The following is a 23,525-nucleotide window of genomic DNA, read 5'->3' as shown; positions in this document are numbered from 1 at the left end:
GGGGTTACACAGAGTACATTCCTTCCTTCCCTCCTTCGCAACAAAAATGCAGGTGGGGGGGGTGGTGTGTGTGTGTGTGTGTGGGGGTGTTATTTAGTTAGTTAGGTATATTTCTGCCCAGGGAGGTCCATTAGAGAATCAGTGCTCAAGATTTTTATTGGGGGTTGGTCATGTAGGCACCCTCTGCCTAACATGTATCAAAAGTTCCCAGAAGAAACTTCCTGGTGTTCAGCATAAATCACATAGTTGGCACAAACAGTCTAGGAACAGTGAGACACCCCTATCAGAGAACAGTGGGAATACTCTTGAAATCCAGATTTACAGATGCCAGCCGAGGGTCAGCCTTGCAAGCAGACCTTTCTAAAGATAGCATTCTCAGGTCAGCTGTGATAAATTTTTTATGCACAGGTGTGTATAGTTCTGTCCCATTTTATCGTAAGTGTATATGTTTGTAACCACTACTGGAATCAGGATAAAAGAACTATTTCATCACCATGAAAATCTCTTATGCTACCCCTTTATAGTCACATGCACCCTTTACCCTCCTCACTCTCCCTAACCCCTAATCTATTCTCCATCTCTAATTTGACATAGACCATTTTCAAATGAAGGAAATATTTGTGTTTTAATTTTTCATTAAATAAGTGATAAGCTTTATGTTCATACTGTTATAACAAAACCCACATGTGGACAATAAAAGACTTTGATTTAAGAGATCATTGTATTTTTTAAGCTGGATGGTAGTATTTGTTATTATCTAAAGTGTTCCTATACAAAAATATCATGAGAGAAAGAGAATTTTTTGGAAAGTTTTAGTATAACAAATCTTGATGGCATTTGCTTTCATTTTCTTTGATCAAACTCTGATGTTTTATTTTGAGATTATTGACTGTCTTCTGGGGCAAACTATTAAATACATCTAAAATGAATTCTCTGTAGTGATTATTAGATGATTGACAATATAATGATAATTTAAACTATTTTTAATAGTTATTAAATAGGCCTAGGATATTTAATTAAGCTTTCTACACTAAAAAGTAGCATAGTCTAAATAATCAACTAAAGTATATTTTATCTTTTTAGGCACATCAGATTAATATTGGTTATTATTTGACATTACTATTTTTGTATGGAGTAGCAGTCACTGAAAGAGGAAAGAAAGAGGTATGTAGCATGTGTTATTTGCACATTATAAATCTCTTCACATACACTGACTTCATTTTAACAAATTAAAGTGTTGATTTTTGACATTCTCTAAAAATTGAAACCACTCTGACTTTTCTGTTGTATATTGAAAATGTAAAGTAATTATGCTAGAGACTATATTGTGAAACTAAAAATATTGGTAGGGGAAACTTAATGTTAGCTTATAACTTTATTTTATTTATCTTTGAAATACTTATCACTTATATAAAACAGAAAATTGTTTAGCTTCTTTCACTTATATAATAAATTTTAATCCCTTTTTTAGTATAGTTTAATCTCTCTGGTCTTTATCTTACCCTCTTTGTAAAATATGAATTTTACCTCAAATCCTTTATCAAATAAAGTGAAGTGCAAAAGTAAAAATCTAGGAGGTAAGTAGGTGATTTCTAAGGGTGCTTACAAATTTAAATTCTCTTTTTCTTATTTTTAATGATTTCTCAATTGCAGCCTTGATATCTCTTTTCCTTTTTGTATTCCTAAATTTGTACTCTCTACTTGGTTTCATAAATAAATAAATCTGACTTGTTAATTAGGTGAAGTAGAATTTATAAGCACCAAACTGAAAACATTTCCACTTTAAATAATTTCACATAATGCTAATTATTTAGTGTGATGTGCTAGAGAATATTTTAAAATGAGGCCATGCAGCATTTTTTTTTCCCAGGGAGACCAGGGCTACTGTGCCTGTTTTAATAATGATAACTAAAACATTTATTAGAACTGATTCTGTAGTTTACTTCTAAACCCATATTGCTTATGATCAAGGTGGTCATTCCTCAAAAGAGACTATATGTCTGGTCAAAAAGTCACTTATTTCCTATTTGAAAAACTAGGAAGATTTGTGCTCTAATTAGAATGAAAAGTTAGGAAGAATTATAAAGAACTATGTTCCCATAGTCATCAGAAGAGCCCTTATTTTGGCTAGTAATATTTGTCAGTTTTAGATATAAAGGTTGTTGTTTTAATATTCACTTTGAAACACTGGTTAAAGATCTTTAGTTCTTTTGTAAATAACTAAAGCACTGAGTACATTATTTATGGGATTATATACAGAGATGTATTAGAGATATGAATAAATGACTGGATCAATATTAAAGCTGCCCTAACTTCTCCAGTTTGGGAAATAACTGTTTATTGTAAAAGGAAAAAAATGATTTTTACATCAGCCAAACCTAGCTTTATGTTGCTACAGGATTGTATAGAAGCTGAGAATAAATTTCTGGTGATGAAGATGGTGATCCAAGAAAATGAAATTTGTGAAAACTTTATGTCTTTAGTTTATTTTGGACGTGGTTTACTTCGATGTGCTCAGAAGAGGTAAGGATTTTAATTAATGGGTAGATCTTGCCTATCAACTTCTGGCATTATGTAATGGGAATAAAGTTTGTACAATATACCAGGGATTGTGACATTTGTGCTCTACTGATTCTTTTCTCCATCACTGATTCTATAGATAATTTCTTTAATGTACTTGAGAATATTAAGTATCAAACTTAACAGGCCATGGCAATGAAAGGTGGTATAGCATAGGCATTAGGAGCATAGGCTTTGGAGTCTGATAGGCCTGGGTTCAAATACATTTTCTACCACTCATCTAATATATGACTCTAGGAAATTTAATGTTGCTAAGCCTTATCTTTGGAACTAATAATAGTGCCCACCTCATAAAGTGATTAACAGTGCCCAGGACACAAAAATGCTATTCTTAATAGATAATTAATGGTTGTAGTTATTAATGTTATCACCACTTGGAATAGGTATTTAAGTTATAAATGAGCTTATAACTCATTGAAAGGGTCCAAATTCTGAGTCCGGAAGTATTGGGTATTACACACTTAGTGAAATTGTACAGGAGAATGTTTATAGACCATCTGTTCACTTCCCATATGTAGATCCCTAGCCATTTGTAGCCATTCATTTTATTTGCTAAACATTTATCCTATTTTAGAGACTGCTTTAGGTGTTGGGGATAAAATGGTTTACAAAATAGATAGTTCCTGTCCTCGTGTAACTGACAGTATAGTGAACGTTATAGACCTTAATCAAATAATCAGTTATATAAATAATCAATTATGAAATGTGATAAAGTGCTATGAAGGAAAATATAATGAAAAATTAGTCTTTATTGGAACCCCAATGTCTTCCTGGGATTCAGAAGTCTCCTTGAGGAAATAATGTTTGGCTGGGATCTGAAGGGTGAATTAGGCAAAATTTACTTATGCAAATCCTTATGAAGGATTACTGCTGGGCCCAACCATTGAATGCCTAAAAGCATCACTTATATGGTAGTTCCTTGATTCTTTGTAAGGTTGATCTTCTATCCTCTGGAATGCCTGGTTTTTACTGTCCAGAAGATGTCCCACTTCCTGTTTGTTAGCATGATGTCATCAATGTAGTTGGCCAGTGTGATGTTTTGCAGAATGTCAGGATGATCAGAATCCCCTTAGTCTATATTGTGGAGAGAATTAACATAGCTCTAAGACAAGACAGAGAATCTGTACTGCTGTCCTTTCCTCAGATATGTGAACTACTCTTTATTTTCCATACTGATGGGCATTGGGAAGAAATCAATTTCCCAAATAATTGACACTAGAAAGCCCAGTCACCTGGCAGCATCATTTACTTTCATCCCTGGCCTATAGAGAACAGCCACCACTGAGCTGCTCAAAGACACTGATGTTCTTCTCACTCTGTATTTCTTATTACATTAATGGATGGAATGTCTTCTGGGCCTTTCTGGGGAACATTGTCTAGTGATGGATTCTATGGTCTTATGCAGTAAGTCCATTCTAACATCTTTACCTCCCTGAGCTTTCTTTAATACTCTGCCAAGAAATTTTCAACATTTCCACCTCAATTACTAGAGGCCATTGTGGTTTCCAAGCTTCAAGTAGCCTTCTCAGCAGCATGTTAGGACTGGCTTCAGGTGTCCTTGCTAGGAAAGTAAATGCTGAATTATGGAAGAGTTGCCCCATATCAATATATATTTCCCTATCAAGGTATATATTTGACCATTGGTTCAGCACTCTTAAGATCCACTCCCAGACATGTTCCTGCCAGTACATAGTAGTCAAGTTCTCCAGTGCTTATGGTGAATAAGCTTTTTCTTCCTCTGTTTTCCCACTTGGGCTTTGCTTATACTTGATCCTAGATTTTTTTTGTCTGTAGGCAATGAGTAGATATAAGAGGATTTTGAGAAGGAAGAGTATCATCTTTTGAGACATGTACCTCAGATCATATTTTTGCATGGTCTACTTGTTCCCTATTAGAGTCCTGATAGTACAGTAGTTCTGTTGAGGCTATGCTTTTGGTTTTTGCTGTTGTTCTACTCTTGTGATTAAATACTGGGCCTCATCTTCAGCATGGTCTGCCTTTATGTTTAGAGTTGGTCAAGGTTTTTGAAATGTTACCAAAGCGGCCTTTCAACTTTCACAGAGTATCCTTAGTTGATTAGTAGTAGTCCTGTTGAGGCTGTGTATTTGGTTTCTTTTGCAGTTTGTTCCACTTTGTGATTAAATCTGGGCCTGATTTTCAGCACAGTTTATCTTTATGTCTGTAGGAGTTGAGGGTCTCTTTAAATGGTGCCCTCAGAGGCCTCTGTCTTTCATTGTGTCCGGAGACAATAGTTGGCTGACCTGTGCCATTTTCTTTCTTCAAGCCTTCCAAGACAGTAAAAAAAAAAGCTAACCAACTCTACAGTCCCTTTAATTATCATGGCCCCCATAATGCTCAAGCTTGAGCTACTATATAATCTATTGCCTCCCCTTCCACATGTATTTCATCCCAATCTACCACAGGTGAGAGTCCTAGTGTTTGTATTTCTATAGCATGCCAGAGGTTATCACCATCCTACTTACCACACACACACACACACAAAAAAGAGTTGCTTGTTGTCTAATTGGTAAACTGTCTACTTACAGAGTCCTGTTCAAACTAACCCTATTTTAAAATGCCTTGCAGATATAATGCAGGACTGCTAGAATTTCATAAAAGCTTACAAGAAACAGGAGATACAGATGATCATTGGTTTGACATAGATCCTATGGAAGATGAAGATTTACCTACAACTTTTAAAGTAAGAAATTATTTAAGAATAACGTTTCATCTGTGGCTAATCAGAATCATCTTTGATAAACTGCAGTTTATGTTAACTATGTCATTCTACAGCAAACACATTCTTTTGTTGGGCATTAGCTTTTTGTATGAGAAACAACCTTGATTCCATTATCTAGTGCAGAATGTTAGTATGATTCAACAAGTAGAGAGAAATGAGGTAGATGTGTTAGCATTTCCAAATAACAAGATTAAAAGCTGTACTAGTTCAGTACTTCACATGGCTACAGCTAAATGTAATAGTTAACTTCTTTTTTCTAACTATATTTACCATTATTTTGCTGTGGATTTAAATTTTAAAAGTACTAAATGCTTACATCAAAAAACTTGAAAAATATAAAAATACCAACGATAAAAGTAAAATTCATCCATATATTTCTTCAAATGGAGAAACCATTGTTAGTATTTTCATTTATATCTTTCCATACACACATGTATAAACACTCTTTACCTTTTATTTTCAGTAAATTGGTGTGATGTTATACACATTGATTTATAGTATGAAAATATATATTATTGTGAATTTCCCAGCAAGTAGATCATTATATAGTATAATTTTTTCATAGTCCATCTTAAACTGTGCTTTTAATTTGCTTAACCAATTCCCTGCTATTGAAGATTTAGTTTATCCTAAACATTCTAGTTTTTCACTATTATGGAAAGTGATCTTTTTGTATTTCTCACATCATTCCCTTAGTATAAATTTCTAAAGGTGGAATTGTGAAGTGTTTATACACTTATACAGTTATTCATGTACGTTTCCACATTTCCTCCCAGAAAGTGTGTAACCAGTTTATATTCTTAAGACAGACTATGAGAGTTTCCATTTCCCCACACCCTCTGGATATTTTTTACCTTTTGGGTAATTTTTACTCATCTGATAAGCCATGTTGGTCACTTTTTATTTGTTTAATATGAAAATAGCTACACTCGGCTTCTTTTGGTTAGCGTTTGAATGACATACCTTCTTCCAAACTTTTACTTTAAACCTTTCTGGATCCTTATATTTTAGCTGACTTTAAGGCCAAATGCATTCCTCAAAATAAAGAGGGATGTTTAATAAAAATAAAAAATTCAGTTTTCTAGGAAGCTATAACAACTCAAAGTTTGTATATACCTAATAATACAGCCTCAAAATACCTGGGACAAAAACTGGTAGAACTAGGCCTCCTGTGCCGGCGGGCCGGCCGGGCGGATGGGCGGGCGCGCGGCGGGCGCGGGGGACGCGGCGGGGGGGCACGCCGGGGGCGGGGGGAGTTACAGTTCCGGTTCTTTGTGCGCTGCAGCAGCGGCTCCGGGAAAGATGGCGGCCCGAGCGGGTTTCCAGTCTGTGGCTCAGAGCGGCGGCGCCGGAGCCTCAGGAGGGTGGGGCGCGGTGGCTGCCCTGGGTCCGGGCGGGACTCTGGGGCCTCTGGTGCGAATGGGCCCGGCGCCGGGTCAAGGGCTGTACCGCTCCCCAATGCCCGGAGTGGCCTATCTGAGACCAGGTATGCTACCAGGCAACCGAATGACACCTCAGGGACCTTCCATGGGACCCCCTGGCTATGGGGGGAACCCTTCAGTCCGACCTGGCCTGGCCCAGTCAGTGATGGACCAGTCCCGCAAGAGACCTGCGCCTCAGCAGATCCAGCAGGTCCAGCAGCAGGCGGTCCAAAATCGGAACCACAATGCAAAGAAAAAGAAGATGGCTGACAAAATTCTACCTCAAAGGATTCGTGAACTGGTACCAGAATCCCAGGCCTATATGGATCTCTTGGCTTTTGAAAGGAAACTGGACCAGACTATCATGAGGAAACGGCTAGATATCCAGGAGGCCGTGAAACGTCCCATCAAGCAAAAACGGAAGCTGCGAATTTTCATTTCTAACACTTTCAATCCGGCTAAGTCAGATGGGGAAGGGACGGGGGCTTCCTGGGAGCTTCGGATAGAAGGACGGCTCCTGAAGGATTCAGCCTTGTCCAAATATGCCACCAAACAAAAGAGGAAGTTCTCTTCTTTTTTTAAGTCCTTGGTGATCGAACTGGACAAAGACCTGTATGGGCCAGATAACCATCTGGTGGAATGGCACAGGACCGCCACTACCCAGGAGACAGATGGCTTCCAGGTGAAGCGGCCAGGAGACGTGAATGTACGGTGTACTGTCCTGCTGATGCTGGATTACCAGCCTCCTCAGTTTAAATTAGACCCTCGTCTGGCTCGGCTGCTGGGCATCCACACCCAGACCCGTCCAGTGATCATTAAAGCACTGTGGCAATATATTAAGACGCATAAGCTCCAGGATCCACATGAGCGGGAGTTTGTCATCTGTGACAAGTACCTCCAGCAGATCTTTGAGTCTCAACGTTTGAAGTTTTCAGAGATCCCCCAACGGCTCCACGCCTTGCTTATGCCACCAGAGCCCATCATCATTAATTATGTCATCAGTGTTGACCCGAATGATCAGAAAAAGACAGCTTGTTATGACATTGATGTGGAAGTGGATGATACCTTGAAGACCCAGATGAATTCTTTTCTGCTGTCTACTGCCAGCCAGCAGGAGATTGCTACTCTAGACAACAAGATCCATGAGACCATAGAAACTATCAATCAGCTGAAGACCCAGCGAGAGTCCATGCTGAGCTTTGCCAGAGACCCTCAGGGTTTCATCAATGACTGGCTTCAGTCCCAGTGCCGGGACCTCAAGACCATGACTGATGTGGTGGGTAACCCAGAGGAAGAGCGCCGAGCTGAGTTCTACTTCCAGCCTTGGGCACAGGAGGCCGTGTGCCGATACTTCTACTCCAAGGTGCAGCAGAGACGACAAGAATTAGAGCAAGCCCGTTGGTTCTAGGACAACACCAGGATGAAGAGGGTCTCACTTGATACCTGTTACCCTCTTCTCCCACCCCATCCCTTCCTACGCCCAGCTTCCCTTTGCCCCACAAAGTTCCCATGTGCCTGTACCCTCCTCTGGTCTGCATAGGACCTCTAGATAGTATTAGAGAGAGAACCCGTAGTGGTAATCAGTGCATTGAATGGATTGGGCCTAAGGCCAAGTGGTCTTCAAGGGGACCAGCTACACTGATCCTGCCCTTCAGAGACCCAGGAGTTGGGAGCTTTAGCCCCTTCTCTGAGACTCAGGCCTGGGGGTACTCTATAAGCTAGTTGATCTTGGCTTTCCTGATAACAGAATCCAGTTTCCTTCCCTCCCTCCACAGGTTTGGAGCAAACTGTCCCTTTACTTGTTGCCCTCTAGCACTAAAGGAATCCTGGTTCTTGGGCTCCACTGAGCCCCAGGTCAGTCTGCAGCCCTCTGGATTGGCCTGCTGTCTCAGTGCTTCACTTACTCCCTCATAGGGGGTCCACATCATTATTGGAGTTTGTTCTCTTAGTATTGCTCCCTCTCACCACACTGCCTGTAGCTGCTTTTTAGGATTCCCTCCTATTTGTCCTAACCCAGGGCATTTGAGTGGGGGAATCTTGCCTTTCCCTGTCAGAACCCCAAGGGCCCTCACCTAGGGTACTGTCATTGCCAGCAGAGGCTGTTCCTTCCTGCTGTTGCTTGGAGGTGTGACTCATTCATTCATTCCACCCTGCCTCCCCCATCCTTTCATGGAGAAACAGGCCTAAAATCAAACGGGTAAAAGCCCTGGGCCATCCCTGTCTTTCTGTCCCTTGTCTTCCCGTCCCTTGTCTTCCCAGTTGACACCCACTGGTGACTTCTAGGGCACTGAGGAGTGAAAGCGCCTAGGGCTGGAGAATAGCTCTGAGTTGGGTTTGTGACTCTTCCCTCTCCCTGCCTCACAGGACTGTGACTCCCCAGCCCCTGCCCTCAAAGCTTCAGACCCCTCAGGTAGCAGCAGGACCTTGTGATCTTGGCCCCTTGCAACTGAGATGGTTTTGCATCTTTCCAGGAGAGCCTCAAATTCTTCTTCCAGGTTGTATCATCCCTGAGTTAGCATATCCCAGGCTCGCAGACTCAACACAGCAGGGTGGGAGACACCTAGGCACAGAGGGGGAATCCCATTCAGCATGGGCTCTAAACCAGCAGAACTGACAAAGCCCCTGCTTCCCCACCCCCTCCTCAGGCTTCTGCGAGCACGTCCCCCAGCCCTGTATCCCTGACTGTCCCACACTGGGGACAGCAGAACTTTCTCCCTGTCTTCCCCTTCCTGTCATTATCCCACTCCTCCCTTGAAAGGTTCTCCCCAGAGTGACACTGGACAGATAACCTCTGTCCCTGGGGCTGGAACCATGAGAAGGAAGCTCAGCACTCCTACACAGTGTCCCTGAAGATAACTTTTTATTAACTGAATTCTTATGTTTTTTTCATGGACCAAAATTTTTTTTGTACTGTCCCCTTATCGATGTCACCCAGTTTTAATAAAAGAATCTTCTGAAAAAAAAAAAAAAAACAAAACTGGTAGATCTAAAAGGAGAAATAGAAGACTTCCCAGTCAGAGTGGAATATTTTAGTGTACCTCTCTCAGTAATCAATAGAATAAGCAAGCAGTCTTTGGTGTTGGCCAGGATAATCATATGACTTTTAACTTTGACCTAATAAAGTAGTAATTTTATACATTTTTGAAAAATACTGAATTTCTGTGTTTACCTGGAGCAGCCCCTACCTGGTCTTGGTTGTTTTTCTTCTTTTCCTTCTCCTTTTAAAATATTTTTATTTCTTATCCAAACTTTCTTTTTTTATTTTATGCAAAGTAATACATGTATGCAGTTTGTCAAGTAATATTAAAAGACTTAAAAATGAACGGTCTGTGGTTTATCATCTCTAATTGTAGTTCCTGACTATGGGTAACTTCTTCCAACCCTCTAGGTATTTTCCTTTGATATTTACCTGTATTTTTATTATTTTTATTTTTTATTTTATTTATTTTTTTTTTGCGGTACACGGGCCTCTCACTGTTGTGGCCTCTCCCATTGTGGAGCACAGGCTCTGGACACGCAGGCTCAGCGGCCATGGCTCACGGGCCCAGCCACTCCGCGGCATGTGGGATCCTCCTGGACCGGGGCATGAACCCGTGTCCCCTGCATCGGCAGGCGGACTCTCAACCACTGCACCACCAGGGAAGCCCTTTACCTGTATTTTTATTTTTTTATTTTTTTTATTTTTTGGTGGTACGCGGGCCTCTCTCTGTTGTGGCCTCTCCCGTTGTGGAGCACAGGCTCCAGACGTGCAGGCTCATCAGCCATGGCTCATGGGCCCAGCCGCTCCGCAGCATGTGGGATCTTCCCGGACCGGGGCACGAACCCGTGTCCCCTGCATCGGCAGGCGGACTCTCAACCACTGCGCCACCAGGGAAGCCCTACCTGTATTTTTAAAAGCTATACTGCTATTTTAAAAATTTCTCCATCTTAGATATTATCTTTTGACTTCCCGCTGTGGAAGAGGAGGGTTTAGTAGCTTCCTTATACATCTCCTTCACATAACACACTTCACTTCCCCATCCTACTAATAGTTATAAGTTTTTATTAAATTGGCCTTAGGGCTTCCCTTTACTCTATTACTGGGAATACCCTCACCCCTTTCCTTTGTAGATCCTCTATTTCTTGGATCTCAAGTTTTCCTCTTTCTAGGTATAATCCCTTGTTTTGGTGGTACAACTCATCCAGCAGCTTCCTGGAAAAGGGTACTTGCTTGGGAGATAAATTTTTTGAGCTCTTTCAAGTCTCAAAATAATTTATTCTTTGTACACTTTACTTATATATTACCTGGGCATAAAATTGTAGGTTGAAAATCATTTTCCTTAAATTTTTAAAATTGTGTTTCTGTTATCTTCTAACTTCCAACAGTAGTATTTTTGAGAAATTTGATGTTCTGATTATCAATCTTTTGTTATAACCTTTTTTTTTCTGGGAATTTTTAGGATATTCTGTATATTCCTAGTGTTCTGAACTTATGTTTTTTGGTTCTGGGACATTTTCTTTTTTTATTTATTTGATGATTTCTTCTTCATTTTCTCTTTTCTTTTTGAAATGTCTTTTATTCACATACTTGACATCCTGGACTGAATTTCTGGTTTTCTTATTTCTTTGCTAATTTTTATTTTTTGTCTTTTCTTTTTTAAATATTTATTTATTTATTTGGCTGTGCCTGGTCTTCCACGGCATGTGGGATCTTTAGTTGCGGCATGTGGGATCTAGTTCCCAGACCAGGGATCAAACCAGGGCCCCCTGCATTGGGAGCATGGAGTCTTAACCACTGAACCACCATGGAAGTCCCTAATTTTTCGTCTTTTTGTTCTACTTTATAGGATATTTTCTTAACTTCATCTTTTTTTGCATAGAGCTAATATTCAGCCAGTATACACTAGTGCTATCATATTAGTTCCTTTTTTTTTTTTTTTTTTTTTTTTTTGCGGTACGCGGGCCTCTCACTGTTGTGGCCTCTCCCGTTGCGGAGCACAGGCTCCGGACGCGCAGGCTCAGCGGCCATGGCTCACGGGCCTAGCCACTCCATGGCATGTGGGATCTTCCCGGACCGGGGCACGAACCCATGTCCCCTGCATTGGCAGGTGGACTCAACCACTGTGCCACCAGGGAAGCCCCATATTAGTTCTTATAATGTTAAAATATTTCCATACTGCTTGGAAAATAGTGGCTGCTTCAAAAATAGTTGGGTAACCAGCCACCATTCCAGATGCCCTGGACTCTTCTCCAGCCCTCTCTCTCCATACTTCTTAAGTTAAAATCCAATAGCTAAAGGTTTAATGTCCAATAGAGCAGAGGGCTTCCATTATCGTGCTCTGGCTCTAGGCCAGCATGTTCTTAATCTGTTATAAGTGGTGCCTGTGCCTGTCAGCCCACCAAAAGTCCTACTTCCCAAACACTGTGATTAGTTTTTCTTTAAGAAAATTTAGAGGGCTGGCCTGTACCCCTTTATCTGGCACTGAGGAGTTTCAGGTGAGTACCACCAGAGGCCTGCACTGCCCCAGTTGCTCCTATCCTCATGTGTCTCCTTAGATGAACTCACCCTGTTGGGGGGAAGACTGTACTCCTAGAGTTGCTGGCACCCTAGCAGGGGAGTGTCCCTTCATATTGTTACTATTTTCAGCATTACCCTCGTTTCGATCCTTCTATTGAATTTTTGATTTCAATGATTATTTCAGCTATCATCTACCAAGAGTTTTCTTGTTGTTATGAATGTTACTTTTTTTCAAAAAAAATAATATCCTGTCCTTTTATCATGAATTTTAGAGGTAAATGTTAAAGGTAATGTTAGCTAGATCATGTAAGGCTTTATAAACCAAGTAAGGAGCTCAGACTGTATCTTGAGGGTCATGTGAAACCCCTCAAAACTTTTAAACAGTGGGGTGTTATCAAATTATAGTAAAATATGACTTACAGAATTTAGGACTTTGAAGAGTTTCTGTATTTACGGTAAAGGAGGAGTTCAGAAAGTAAAAAAAAATTAATAAAATAGTTACAAATTGTAGTTAGTGTTCTAAAGAAAAACAAGGGACTGGGACAGAGAAGATAGAGAACACACAGACATACACTTGTATACCTGCATATATCCATATTTGTCTATATGTATATATGCATAAATGTGTATGTGTATCTATGTGTAGTGGTTAGGAAAGGCCTATCTGGGAGATGATATTTTAAGTCGGAAGCAGAAGGTTGAGAATGGAACTAGCTCTGTAAAGAGTTGGATAAGAGCATTCTAGGTAAGCAGAATTGAATGTGGAAAGGCCCTCAGGCCTTGAAGGGCAAATTTGAGGAACTGAAAATATAAAATCATGAATTTTATAGTGAGTGAGGCTAGAGATGAATGTGAAGAGATGGACCAGAGATGGCTAGGTGTACTGGGTTCAGATTCTGCAGGTTCTGTAGGACCTTGCAGTCAGTCTTGGTAAGGGTTCTGGATTTTGTTTTAGGTAGTGGGAAGCCATTGAAGAGTTTTAAGCAAGGAACTGACAATGATCTTTCGGTTTTTTTTGCAGAGAGTGCTTTGAACACAGTAGGCAAGGAAGAGGTGGACCAGTTTAGGCAGTTGTTATAGTCAGTAATGTAGGTGAGACATAGCGTGGTAGCAATGGATAGAGAATTAGAAAAATTTGCAGCATATTCTGGGAGAAGACTCAACAGTACTTGCTAATATATTGCATGTAAAGGGTGATGGAATAATTATACAATGGATGACTTCAAGACTACTGGCTTGAACCTAAATAGATTGTGGTAGATGAAATTGATGTAAGTCCCATGAGGACTAAGTATTAACCTGCTAAGTTCACCGCTGTATCCTTAACATCCCTTAACATTCATAACAACCTGGCCCATAACAGGCACTCAGTAAATATTTATTGAATGAGTGAATATCAGTGACTGAGGCAGAAGATGAGGAGTAAGGAACAAGGAACAGATTTTGGTCGGAGACTCAACAGATCAATATTGAACTATTAAGTGTCAGATTTGTGAAACCACAGTAGTTATATACCTACTATGAGTCCTATCCCTTTGTTTTCAGCATCTCCACTTGACTATTGGTTATCCTCACAGGATATACTACTTTCATATTGATAGGTCCTTGAACGCTGCTTCTTTATTTCTCTCTTAATACTTAAAATTTTCTAGTCAACTTGGTCAAAACATTTTTATTTCTCATAAAATTCTGAATGCCATTAAACAAATGTTATGAATGATGACTTGATTTGTAAAATAGTCTGTAGAGGTTTATTTTATCATGTCTTATACCCTCAATATATATGGGTATGTCCCTCTAAGGGATAGCATTAAGGACCTGTTTAACTTAGACTTAATAACGTGTTTCACAAACCTTTAACTAGCATTTTAAAATATGGAAATTGCATTCCAAGTTGTAACTCTGAACACTGGAAACATACTTCTGTACCCTGCCTCTGCCCCTTCTGGCTGAGCAGCATGTTGCACCACTACAGTAGTTCCACTGCCAACATGGTGTCTTGGGGGCCAGTTCTAGCAAGGACTCTCTTGGGTTTCCAATGATTTGTGGTCTCTCTGTATTTATATCAGAGCAAGTAATTCTTGTTAGGAACATGCTAGGTGTTATGAGTTAGAATGAAGAGTAGACATACAGCTTTGAACATAGACTTTTGTCCTTTCTCCATGTTTGTATTCAATAAGAAGTGTAGTATTTCTTATTTAGGGCCTTTCTATGTATTGTTTACTTTGAATGAGGGAAATAGGTTCTATAACTATTTTAAAAAAATATATACAACACCTTCAAAAAAGGATATGAAATGGACATATAACTTAAGGTAAGATAAGTGTTGTAGTCTTTTTATTACTGATTCATGAGATTTATTTTTATTTTAAAAATTTAGGACCTTCTTAACAATTTCATCAAGACAACTGAGGGTAATATAATGAAGCAGACCATTTGCAGTTATCTAGATTGTGAGCGATCTTGTGAAGCTGACATTTTAAAGAACACCAATTATAAGGTACTATAATTACCAATTAACTGAGTATTTTAAAAATGTGATTATAAAGTTAAACTTAGATAAAAATTATTATATTATCATGCATCAAAATATTGTTTAATTTTTTTTTTTTTAGTTTCTTCTTTATAACAAAGTGAATCAGTCATACATATACATCTGTTCCCACATCCCTTCCCTCTTGCGTCTCCCTCCCTCCCACCCTCCCTATCCCACCCCTCCAGGCGGTCACAAAGCACCGAGCTGATCTCCCTGTGCTCTGCGGCTGCTTCCCACTATCTATCTACCTTACGTTTGGTAGTGTATATATGTCCATGCCTCTCTTTCGCTTTGTCACAGCTTACCCTTCCCCCTCCCCATATCCTCAAGTCCATCCTCAGTAGGTCTGTGTCTTTATTCCTGTTTTACCCCTAGGTTCTTCATGACATTTTTTTTCTTAAATTCCATATATATGTGTTAGCATACGGTATTTGTCTTTCTCTTTCTGACTTACTTCACTCTGTATGACAGACTCTAGGTCTATCCACCTCATTACAAATAGCTCAATTTTGTTTCTTTTTATGGCTGAGTAATATTCCATTGTATATATGTGCCACATCTTCTTTATCCATTTATCCGATGAGGGACACTTAGGTTGTTTCCATCTCCGGGCTATTGTGAATAGAGCTGCAATGAACATTTTGGTACATGTCTCTTTTTGAATTATGGTTTTCTCAGGGTATATGCCTAGTAGTGGGATTGCTGGGTCATATGGTAGTTCTATTTTTAGTTTTTTAAGAAACCTCCATACTGTTCTCCATAGTGGCTGTACCAATTCACATTCCCACCAGCAGTGCAAGAGGGTTCCCTTTTCTCCACACCCTCTCCAGCATTTATTGTTTCTAGATTTCTTGATGATGGCCATTCTGACTGGTGTGAGATGATATCTCATTGTAGTTTTGATTTGCATTTCTCTAATGATTAATGATGTTGAGCATTCTTTCATGTGTTTGTTGGCAGTCTGTATATCTTCTTTGGAGAAATGCCTATTTAAGTCTTCTGCCTATTTTTTTTTTTTTTTTTTTTTGCAGTAAGCATGTTTTATTTTATTTTATTTTATTTATTTTATTTATTTTTTATTTTATTAGTTTCTGCTTTATAACAAAGTGAATCAGTCATACATATACATCTGTTCCCACATCCCTTCCCTCATGCATCTCCCTCCCTCCCACCCTCCCCATCCCACCCCTCCAGGCAGTCACAAAGCACCGAGCTGATCTCCCTGTGCTATGCGGCTGCTTCCCACTATCTATCTACCTTACGTTTGGTAGTGTATATATGTCCATGCCTCTCTTTCGCTTTGTCACAGCTTACCCTTCCCCCTCTCCATATCCTCAAGTCCATTCTCAAGTAGGTCTGTGTCTTTATTCCCATTTTACCCCTAGGTTCTTCATGACATTTTTTTTAAGTTCCATATATATGTGTTAGCATACGGTATTTGTCTTTCTCTTTCTGACTTACTTCACTCTGTATGACAGACTCTAGGTCTATCCACCTCATTACAAATAGCTCAGTTTCATTTCTTTTTATGGCTGAGTAATATTCCATTGTATATATGTGCCACATCTTCTTTATCCATTCATCCGATGATGGACACTTAGGTTGTTTCCAGCTCCGGGCTATTGTGAATAGAGCTGCAATGAACATTTTGGTACCTGTCTCTTTTTGAATTATGGTTTTCTCAGGGTATATGCCTAGTAGTGGGATTGCTGAGTCATATGGTAGTTCTATTTTTAGTTTTTTAAGGAACCTCCATACTGTTCTCCATAGTGGCTGTACCAATTCACATTCCCACCAGCAGTGCAAGAGTGTTCCCTTTTCTCCACACCCTCGCCAGCATTTATTGTTTCTAGATTTCTTGATGATGGCCATTCTGACTGGTGTGAGATGATATCTCATTGTAGTTTTGATTTGCATTTCTCTAATGATTAATGATGTTGAGCATTCTTTCATGTGTTTGTTGGCAGTCTGTATATCTTCTTTGGAGAAATGTCTATTTAAGTCTTCTGCCCATTTTTGGATTGGGTTGTTTGTTTTTTTGCTATTGAGCTGCATGAGCTGTTCATAAATTTTGGAGATTAATCCTTTGTCAGTTGCTTCATTTGCAAATATTTTCTCCCATTCTGAGGGTTGTCTTTTGGTCTTGTTTATGGTTTCCTTTGCTGTGCAAAAGCTTTTAAGTTTCATTAGGTCCCATTTGTTTATCTTTGTTTTTATTTCCATTTCTCTAGGAGGTGGGTCAAAAAGGATCTTGCTGTGATTTATGTCATAGAGTGTTCTGCCTATGTTTTCCTCTAAGAGTTTGATAGTTTCTGGCCTTACATTAGGTCTTTAATCCATTTTGAGCTTATTTTTGTGTATGGTGTTAGGGAATGATCTAATCTCATACTTTTACATGTCCCTGTCCAGTTTTCCCAGCACCACTTATTGAAGATGCTGTCCTTTCTCCACTGTACATTCCTGCCTCCTTTATCAAAGATAAGTTGACCATATGTGCGTGGGTTTATCTCTGGGCTTTCTATCCTGTTCCATTGATCTATCTTTCTGTTTTTGTGCCAGTACCACACTGTCTTGACTACTGTAGCTTTGTAGTATAGTCTGAAGTCAGGGAGCCTGATTCCTCCAAAATATTGTTTAAAAAGCACTTAGTTTAATTACAGTGATAATGCAGTTGAGAAGTTGTTTGAATGTCTCAGAGCTTAGATTCATTGTGATCAGGAAATATTTATATCCTTTGAGTCAGTAAAAGAATGAATTGGCTTTGCTAGGGTTTTTGTAATATTCACAAGTTTCTGAAGTTATAATAAATATTCTTGTAATCATATAATGGAAAATATCTAAAATATTCTTTATAGTTAGAAATGTTACAGGTTGAGAATACTAGCATTTTACTAAGGAGAAAGGTTGTCACTCCTCAAGAATTAAGTTACTAAGTAAGGATCATTATTTCTTCTATGGGCCTTGGGTGGGACACACACACACATAACCAGCCTTGATTTGAAGAAATTCAACAATCAAAGTACTTGAAGTCTAGTTCTCCCTGGTTCTCTCAGAATAAGACTGTGGAAAATCACAAGATAGGCTGAGATGTGATCATCAGTGTAAATCTGACTACTTCTACAAGATTGGAAATCTGAGTTGAAAAGCATGATGCATAGAGCAAATGGCATAGATCGGAAGGAGGAGAAAGCCAAGATCTATACATTAGGGTAAGATGGGTATTGGGAAGTGTAGGCCTGGTGAAGTGCAGTGCTCGGGGAAGGTCAGGGTCAGTCCTGGTTTCGGTGACATGGTGATATGGCCCTGTGGTTTCCCAGGGAGGCATCAGGGTTCCAGCCAAATGGATAGCATGTAGCAGCAGGAAGTCTTGGCCACAAAATTTAGATTTTTGTCATCTAAGCAGTGTACCTATTTAAAGGAAGCAGGACTGTGGTTCCCAGGGAGGGCACACTAGGAAAGACAAGAAATCTATACCTTGGGATAATTCAGTAGCTCAGGAGCCATTTCTCACTAAGATAGCAATCTAAGGTCTGGTGATTGGTGACAAAGAAGTTTTGGGGAATAATGGTATGGAATTGGGGCTGAAAGAAAAGAGAAATGTAAAAGTTGAGGTGAAGTGGGGCAGACAACATGTTCATCTACAAAGATCACTCGCCAAGTTTCTGATATTTTGTTTTATACAGCATGTGGAAAATATTACATTAACTTACTCAACTTATTGCCTATTTTTTTGTCTTTAGTGATGTAAAAATGACTTGTATAGTTCTTTGATTACCAGTGATCTGTTGATAAATTTTCAATGCCATCTAAAGCTCATCTAGTTATAGAATAATTTAAAAAATGACTTAAGGTGGTATTTTCTATATCTACATGGATTGTTATTTCTTATCAGCAACTTTTATTCTTTTCCAGGGATATTTTCAGTTAATGTGCAGTAAAAGCTGTTGTGTTTACTTCCATAAAATTTGTTGGAAAAAGTTCAAGAATTTAAAATATCCAGGTGAAAATGATCAGGTATTATGTTTATTCTTCCTTAAAAACTTTACTACAGCATCTCCTCCTCTCCTCTTTCCTCTATTTTCCCTCTTTCCTCTTCATTTCTTCCTGATCACATCCTTCCTCCTCTTTTTTTCTCCCTTCATTTTTTTTTCCTATTCTCTCTGATGCTTTTCTCCTCACTATTTGTTCATCATCACCATTTATTAAACAGGTCTTTGTAGGAAATACTCTGCTAGTTGCTTTGCTTATTGATTTCTATTAATTTGTTCTCTGCCCTTTAGAAGTTTATACTCTTAAGAATAGAAATATTGTTACGTATATTCACATAAAGGACATAAATAGAATCACTTAATAAAAAAAAAGGACAACTATATAATTTTAAGGATAGTTTCTATTTTAAGGGTAGAGAACAGTGATAAATTTATAGTCTTCAAAACTATACTTGTAGAATTGGGAATTCCCTGGCAGTCCAGTGGTTAGGGCTTGGTACTTTCACTGCCGGGGCCAGCATTAGATCCCTGATCAGGGAACTAAGATCCCTCAAGCCATGCAGCACGGCCAAACAAACAAACAAAACAGCAAAAAACAAAACAAAACAAAACAACCCAAAATATATTTGTATTATTTATATTTGCTTAAAGTCATATAACTAAATTGAATTCTTTGCCTCTAAAATTAAAGTAGAAATTGAAAGCCCAGTTCTATATTAATTACTCTTTAATGAGGTAATGGCCATAAGTTGGGTCTATAATGTTTTGTTCTAGAGTGTTTACATTGTGCAAACAGCAGAAAACACTTATAAAGGAATTGTGGTGGAATAGAAAGAGCACTGTATATGAAGTTGAGAGTTCTGAGTTCAAGTCCAGATTGAGCCACTTACTAGTTTTCTTTGCACTAGGCTGAAACTCATTTTTCTAAGCCATAGAGTGAGGATAGTAAATACCTACTTTATAAGTTTATGAGGATTAACAGGTAAAACAGATAAACTTGCATTGTACATTGTAAAAATCATTATATAAAGCATTATTCTTCATTTTTTAAGCAGGGTGTAAATGCTTTTCACTTTCTTTGATTATTAGGGCAATCCATTTTGCTCAACTTTAGAAAGAGATGTAAAAGAAAACTAAGTAACTTAACCAGAGGAAATAACAAGGTCAGAATCAGAAAAAGGACTCAAATTCGTTTTCCCTGGAATCCTCATATATCAGTATTCAGTATTCCTTTTTGCACTTACTTAATTAGTATATTTTACTTGAAGTTGCTTTTATTGGGGGCAGCAAATACATTTTAGTTTGTAATATAACTATTTGAAGATTTTGAAGTAGAAATGATGAGAGAGAAAAGTGTAGTCATAATTTTAAATAGGAAATCCATTGGTATAAGAAATGGACTATCTTTGAACAGCTAACTCTCAAATGTTTATTCACATCTTTTTTACTGTCTAGCAACATCTGCCTCTAACTTTATTTAAATATAATCAGTCTTGCACATCAGCGGTTTTTTTCTATTTATATTGTTTGTATTATTTTTTCTATTGATAACTTATTGTTTTTTTTTTTCTATTGATAACTTTAGAGTTTTAGTGGGAAAAAGTGTTTGAAGGAAGGATGTACAGGTGACATGGTAAGGATGCTGCAATGTGAGGTACCTGGAATTGTCAAAATTTTGGTGAGTATCTTTCTCTTATTTTTTTGCTTTCCTTCACTGGAATGATGTTTTTGACTTCAAACAGATTTGGGAATTGTAGTGATAGTATTCTAGCTATATTCTCTTTGATGGGACTAAGCTCTCTAACCTTTTTATTGCATTGATTTCTCCAAAGTAGTATTTAAGTGGTACTTAAGAATAAGAAAATTTTAAAAATAAAGACACACACACATACACACACAGAAACAGAAACACACAAAGCAGGCCATGGCTGTAGCAATGAGGAAAGTCATTATCATGAACAAAGGATGATAATCTAATTCTGTTCCACCTATGGTTAAAAATAATATTAGATTTTCTGAACCCTTTTTTAGTCTCTAAGCATCTTCCTATAAAAATATCTATAGAACATCTCATAGAGTTGCTGTTACATAAAATGCACTTAAATGGTATCCATTTTATTTTTTTAATTAATGAAATATCTTGTTGAATTTTCAGTTAATTAGTAAACAGACCAAAATTATAAATAGGAATATATATATATTTTAATGTTTAGTATGGTCGTCTTGTATTTTAGATTTGACATTTAAATCCTATAGTGATATAAAGTAGAACTAGTTTTTAAGACCAACTCTAGTTATTTGATTAAGATTGTTTATAGCTTGTTTCTTCTGTTTTATTTGTTTTATATTCACTATAGCTTCGTTCTCATTGTTTTCTTTCAAATATTAAGGCTAAAAAGTAACATTAAAGAATTTTGAAAATTGAACTACTTTAGGGCTATTTTTTTTTTCATCACTTGCAGTTTGAAGTTGTGAGAAAGGATGAATATATAACCATTGAAAATTTAGGAGCAAGGTAAGCTTGAAATTAAATATTCTACTTTTTTTTGAGCATGTATGTATTTTTCAGTAGCTTCTTTCTTCTGTTTTCTGTTACTTTCTGGAGCTCCATTAAACTTAAAGACAGTATCAGTTGTGTGAAAAAATTGTATTTAATTGATATTTGTCTACCCCTTTGCCCCCCACTTTGTAGACTTTTAAATTCTAAAGCAGGAAAGTAGAAATGTGAATACTTTCCCCTTAAGTATGAAAAGAATCCTTCCCTGAAAACCAAATGTATTTTTCTTAAAGTTATTTAAATTAGATTATGATATAAAAACTTTCTCCTAGCTTTCAAAACTCATTCAAGCCTCCAGGCTTGTCTGACAGTTAGAATCATCCTGTTTCTTAGATGAGAAAGCTGTATTGCAGAGGAATATATAATATAAGTTGGAATTCATAGAGGTGTAGACTGTTGCTATTGAAATTAGAAATTTCAACATAAAACTTTTCCTAAACCATTGATTCTCTTTTCTTCTGTTTAAAATGTCTACCATTTTTTAATCTACCAGGGTTATTACATTGATATCTAAGTTTTCCCTATGAGCTAATGAAACCCAAATCTTTATCTCTGCTGTAGATCTCACTCTTAAAAATCTAGGTCTGTCTACCTGCATGCTAAAGATTTCCATTTTTAGTTTTCAAAAAGATCTATAGTTCAGTATGCCCACAACTAGACTCACAATATTTCTTCCCAGTTACAGTTGCTCTGTAACTTTTTTTAGGTCCAATCAATTCAACTTCTTAAATATATTGTACATGCCTCCTTACTTCTGTCCCTGTGCTTCCACTAAGCTAAAGTTATTTCTTTGATTTTTTTTTAACATCTTTATTGGAGCATAATTGCTTTACAGTGTTGTTAGTTGCTACTGTATAACAAAGTGAATCAGCTATATGTATACATATATCCCCATATCTCCTCCTTCTTTTATTTGGAATTCTGAAACAGCTTCTAAACCCATCTTTTTGTTTCCAGTCTTACCTTTCTTCAGTCTGACTGTTCAAGTCTATTGAACAGTCTGTTCAGCCATCAAAATCACTTTTCTAAAAAAAAATGGAAATATTTCACTTCTCTGCTTGAAAATCTTTCAGAGGCTTCTCATTGCTCTCAGTTAAGTTCAGGCTCGTTAGCTTGGCTCTTTAGTCACCTTGGTCCCTGCTGTACTCACTAGTGTCATCTCTTGTCATTCTTTTTTTTACTATATATACACCAACTATACTGAGCTTCTTTTAGTTCTTAAGTGTGCCATCTGTTTTACCTCTAGGACTTCCCTAGAATATGCCACTCCTTTGGCTTTGCCTGGCTAAAACTTCCAGAAAGTCATTTTTACTTTGCATTAGGTGTTTCAATCACATATTCCCTTCACTTCTCCTATTAAAACATTTACTAAGTTCTGTTACACTTTCTAGGCTCTCTTCTCCATTTGACTATAGCCTCCTTGAGGGCAAGAACTTTAACTTGCTTACTGCTATATTCCCAGTACATAACCTAATGCCTGGCATATAGCTGGTACCCAATAAATACATGACAGATGTAGAGATTCTAACTTCCATTATTCTACAATTAGTATGTTACTTTTGTTTGACAGGCGAATTAACTTATTTGGAGATGAACCTGTTTTCCTTGGATGGTGGTTCCAGTCTCAATTCAGAACTTCAGCCTTTAGCTGAGCTACTTTGAGTCTGTTCCACACATATGGTCCAGCACTCAGTCAGAGATGTGGCCAGAAAAAATTGGGGGAATCTCTTCTCTGACTTTCCTTTCTGGGATTTCCCCCACACTCTTCAGCAGCCATGGTTCCATGGCTTCAATTTTCTGGTTCCTTCAGCCAAGGAGACCTTTGTTTTCTACCATGGTATACTTAGCCTCAGGCTCAAAGCTCTAAAATTGGTGAACTTAATTTCATACATTCCTCTTCTCTTCTCCTCGAGCATATACCCCCTACAGCAGAGTTGGTTTGTTTCTCTGCTCTCTGTGCCTTCAAGTAGTTGCTTTTTGTAATTTGCCTAAGTTTTATAGTTATTTTCTGTGGGAAAACCCTCTGATAATTGGACCTTATTACCAAAAGTGGAAGAGCTACCTCATGAGGTTTTGTGAATGAATGACAAAAAAGTTTGGTTGTTTTTTTAACATTAAAATGCTTTATTGTTATTAAAATATGCATAAATAAAAGCTCACAAAATATAAATGCAGAGTTTAAAAACGAATTATGAAGCAGACAGT

The 23,525-nt window shown here is 38.0% G+C and overlaps 2 protein-coding genes across 3 annotated transcripts in view; both read left to right on the top strand.

The window, feature by feature from the left end:
* The window catches only part of DZIP3 (DAZ interacting zinc finger protein 3), a gene marked incomplete at its 3' end in the record, with an annotated part of 115,101 nt that overhangs the window by 16,591 nt on the left and 74,985 nt on the right, over positions 1–23,525 (top strand). For both annotated transcript variants that reach the window (XM_079705532.1, XM_079705531.1), the window contains exons 5-11: positions 1,084–1,164; positions 2,399–2,523; positions 5,167–5,281; positions 14,619–14,738; positions 18,687–18,788; positions 20,349–20,441; positions 21,226–21,278. In XM_079705532.1, coding sequence (XP_079561658.1) covers positions 1,084–1,164; positions 2,399–2,523; positions 5,167–5,281; positions 14,619–14,738; positions 18,687–18,788; positions 20,349–20,441; positions 21,226–21,278 — 689 coding nt within the window. The remainder of the gene's footprint in view (positions 1–1,083; positions 1,165–2,398; positions 2,524–5,166; positions 5,282–14,618; positions 14,739–18,686; positions 18,789–20,348; positions 20,442–21,225; positions 21,279–23,525) is intronic.
* LOC307053171 (SWI/SNF-related matrix-associated actin-dependent regulator of chromatin subfamily D member 1-like) lies at positions 6,623–8,588 on the top strand (the record flags this gene model as incomplete). Its single annotated transcript, XM_079704477.1, has 2 exons — positions 6,623–8,104; positions 8,517–8,588. 2 exons carry the CDS (start codon positions 6,623–6,625, stop codon positions 8,586–8,588), a joined length of 1,554 nt encoding a protein of 517 aa, XP_079560603.1.

This window comes from Hyperoodon ampullatus (genome assembly GCF_949752795.1).
Source record: "Hyperoodon ampullatus genome assembly, chromosome: 5".
In the NCBI taxonomy this organism is placed as follows: domain Eukaryota; kingdom Metazoa; phylum Chordata; class Mammalia; order Artiodactyla; family Ziphiidae; genus Hyperoodon; species Hyperoodon ampullatus.
This window is presented reverse-complemented; position numbering and strand designations above follow the sequence as displayed.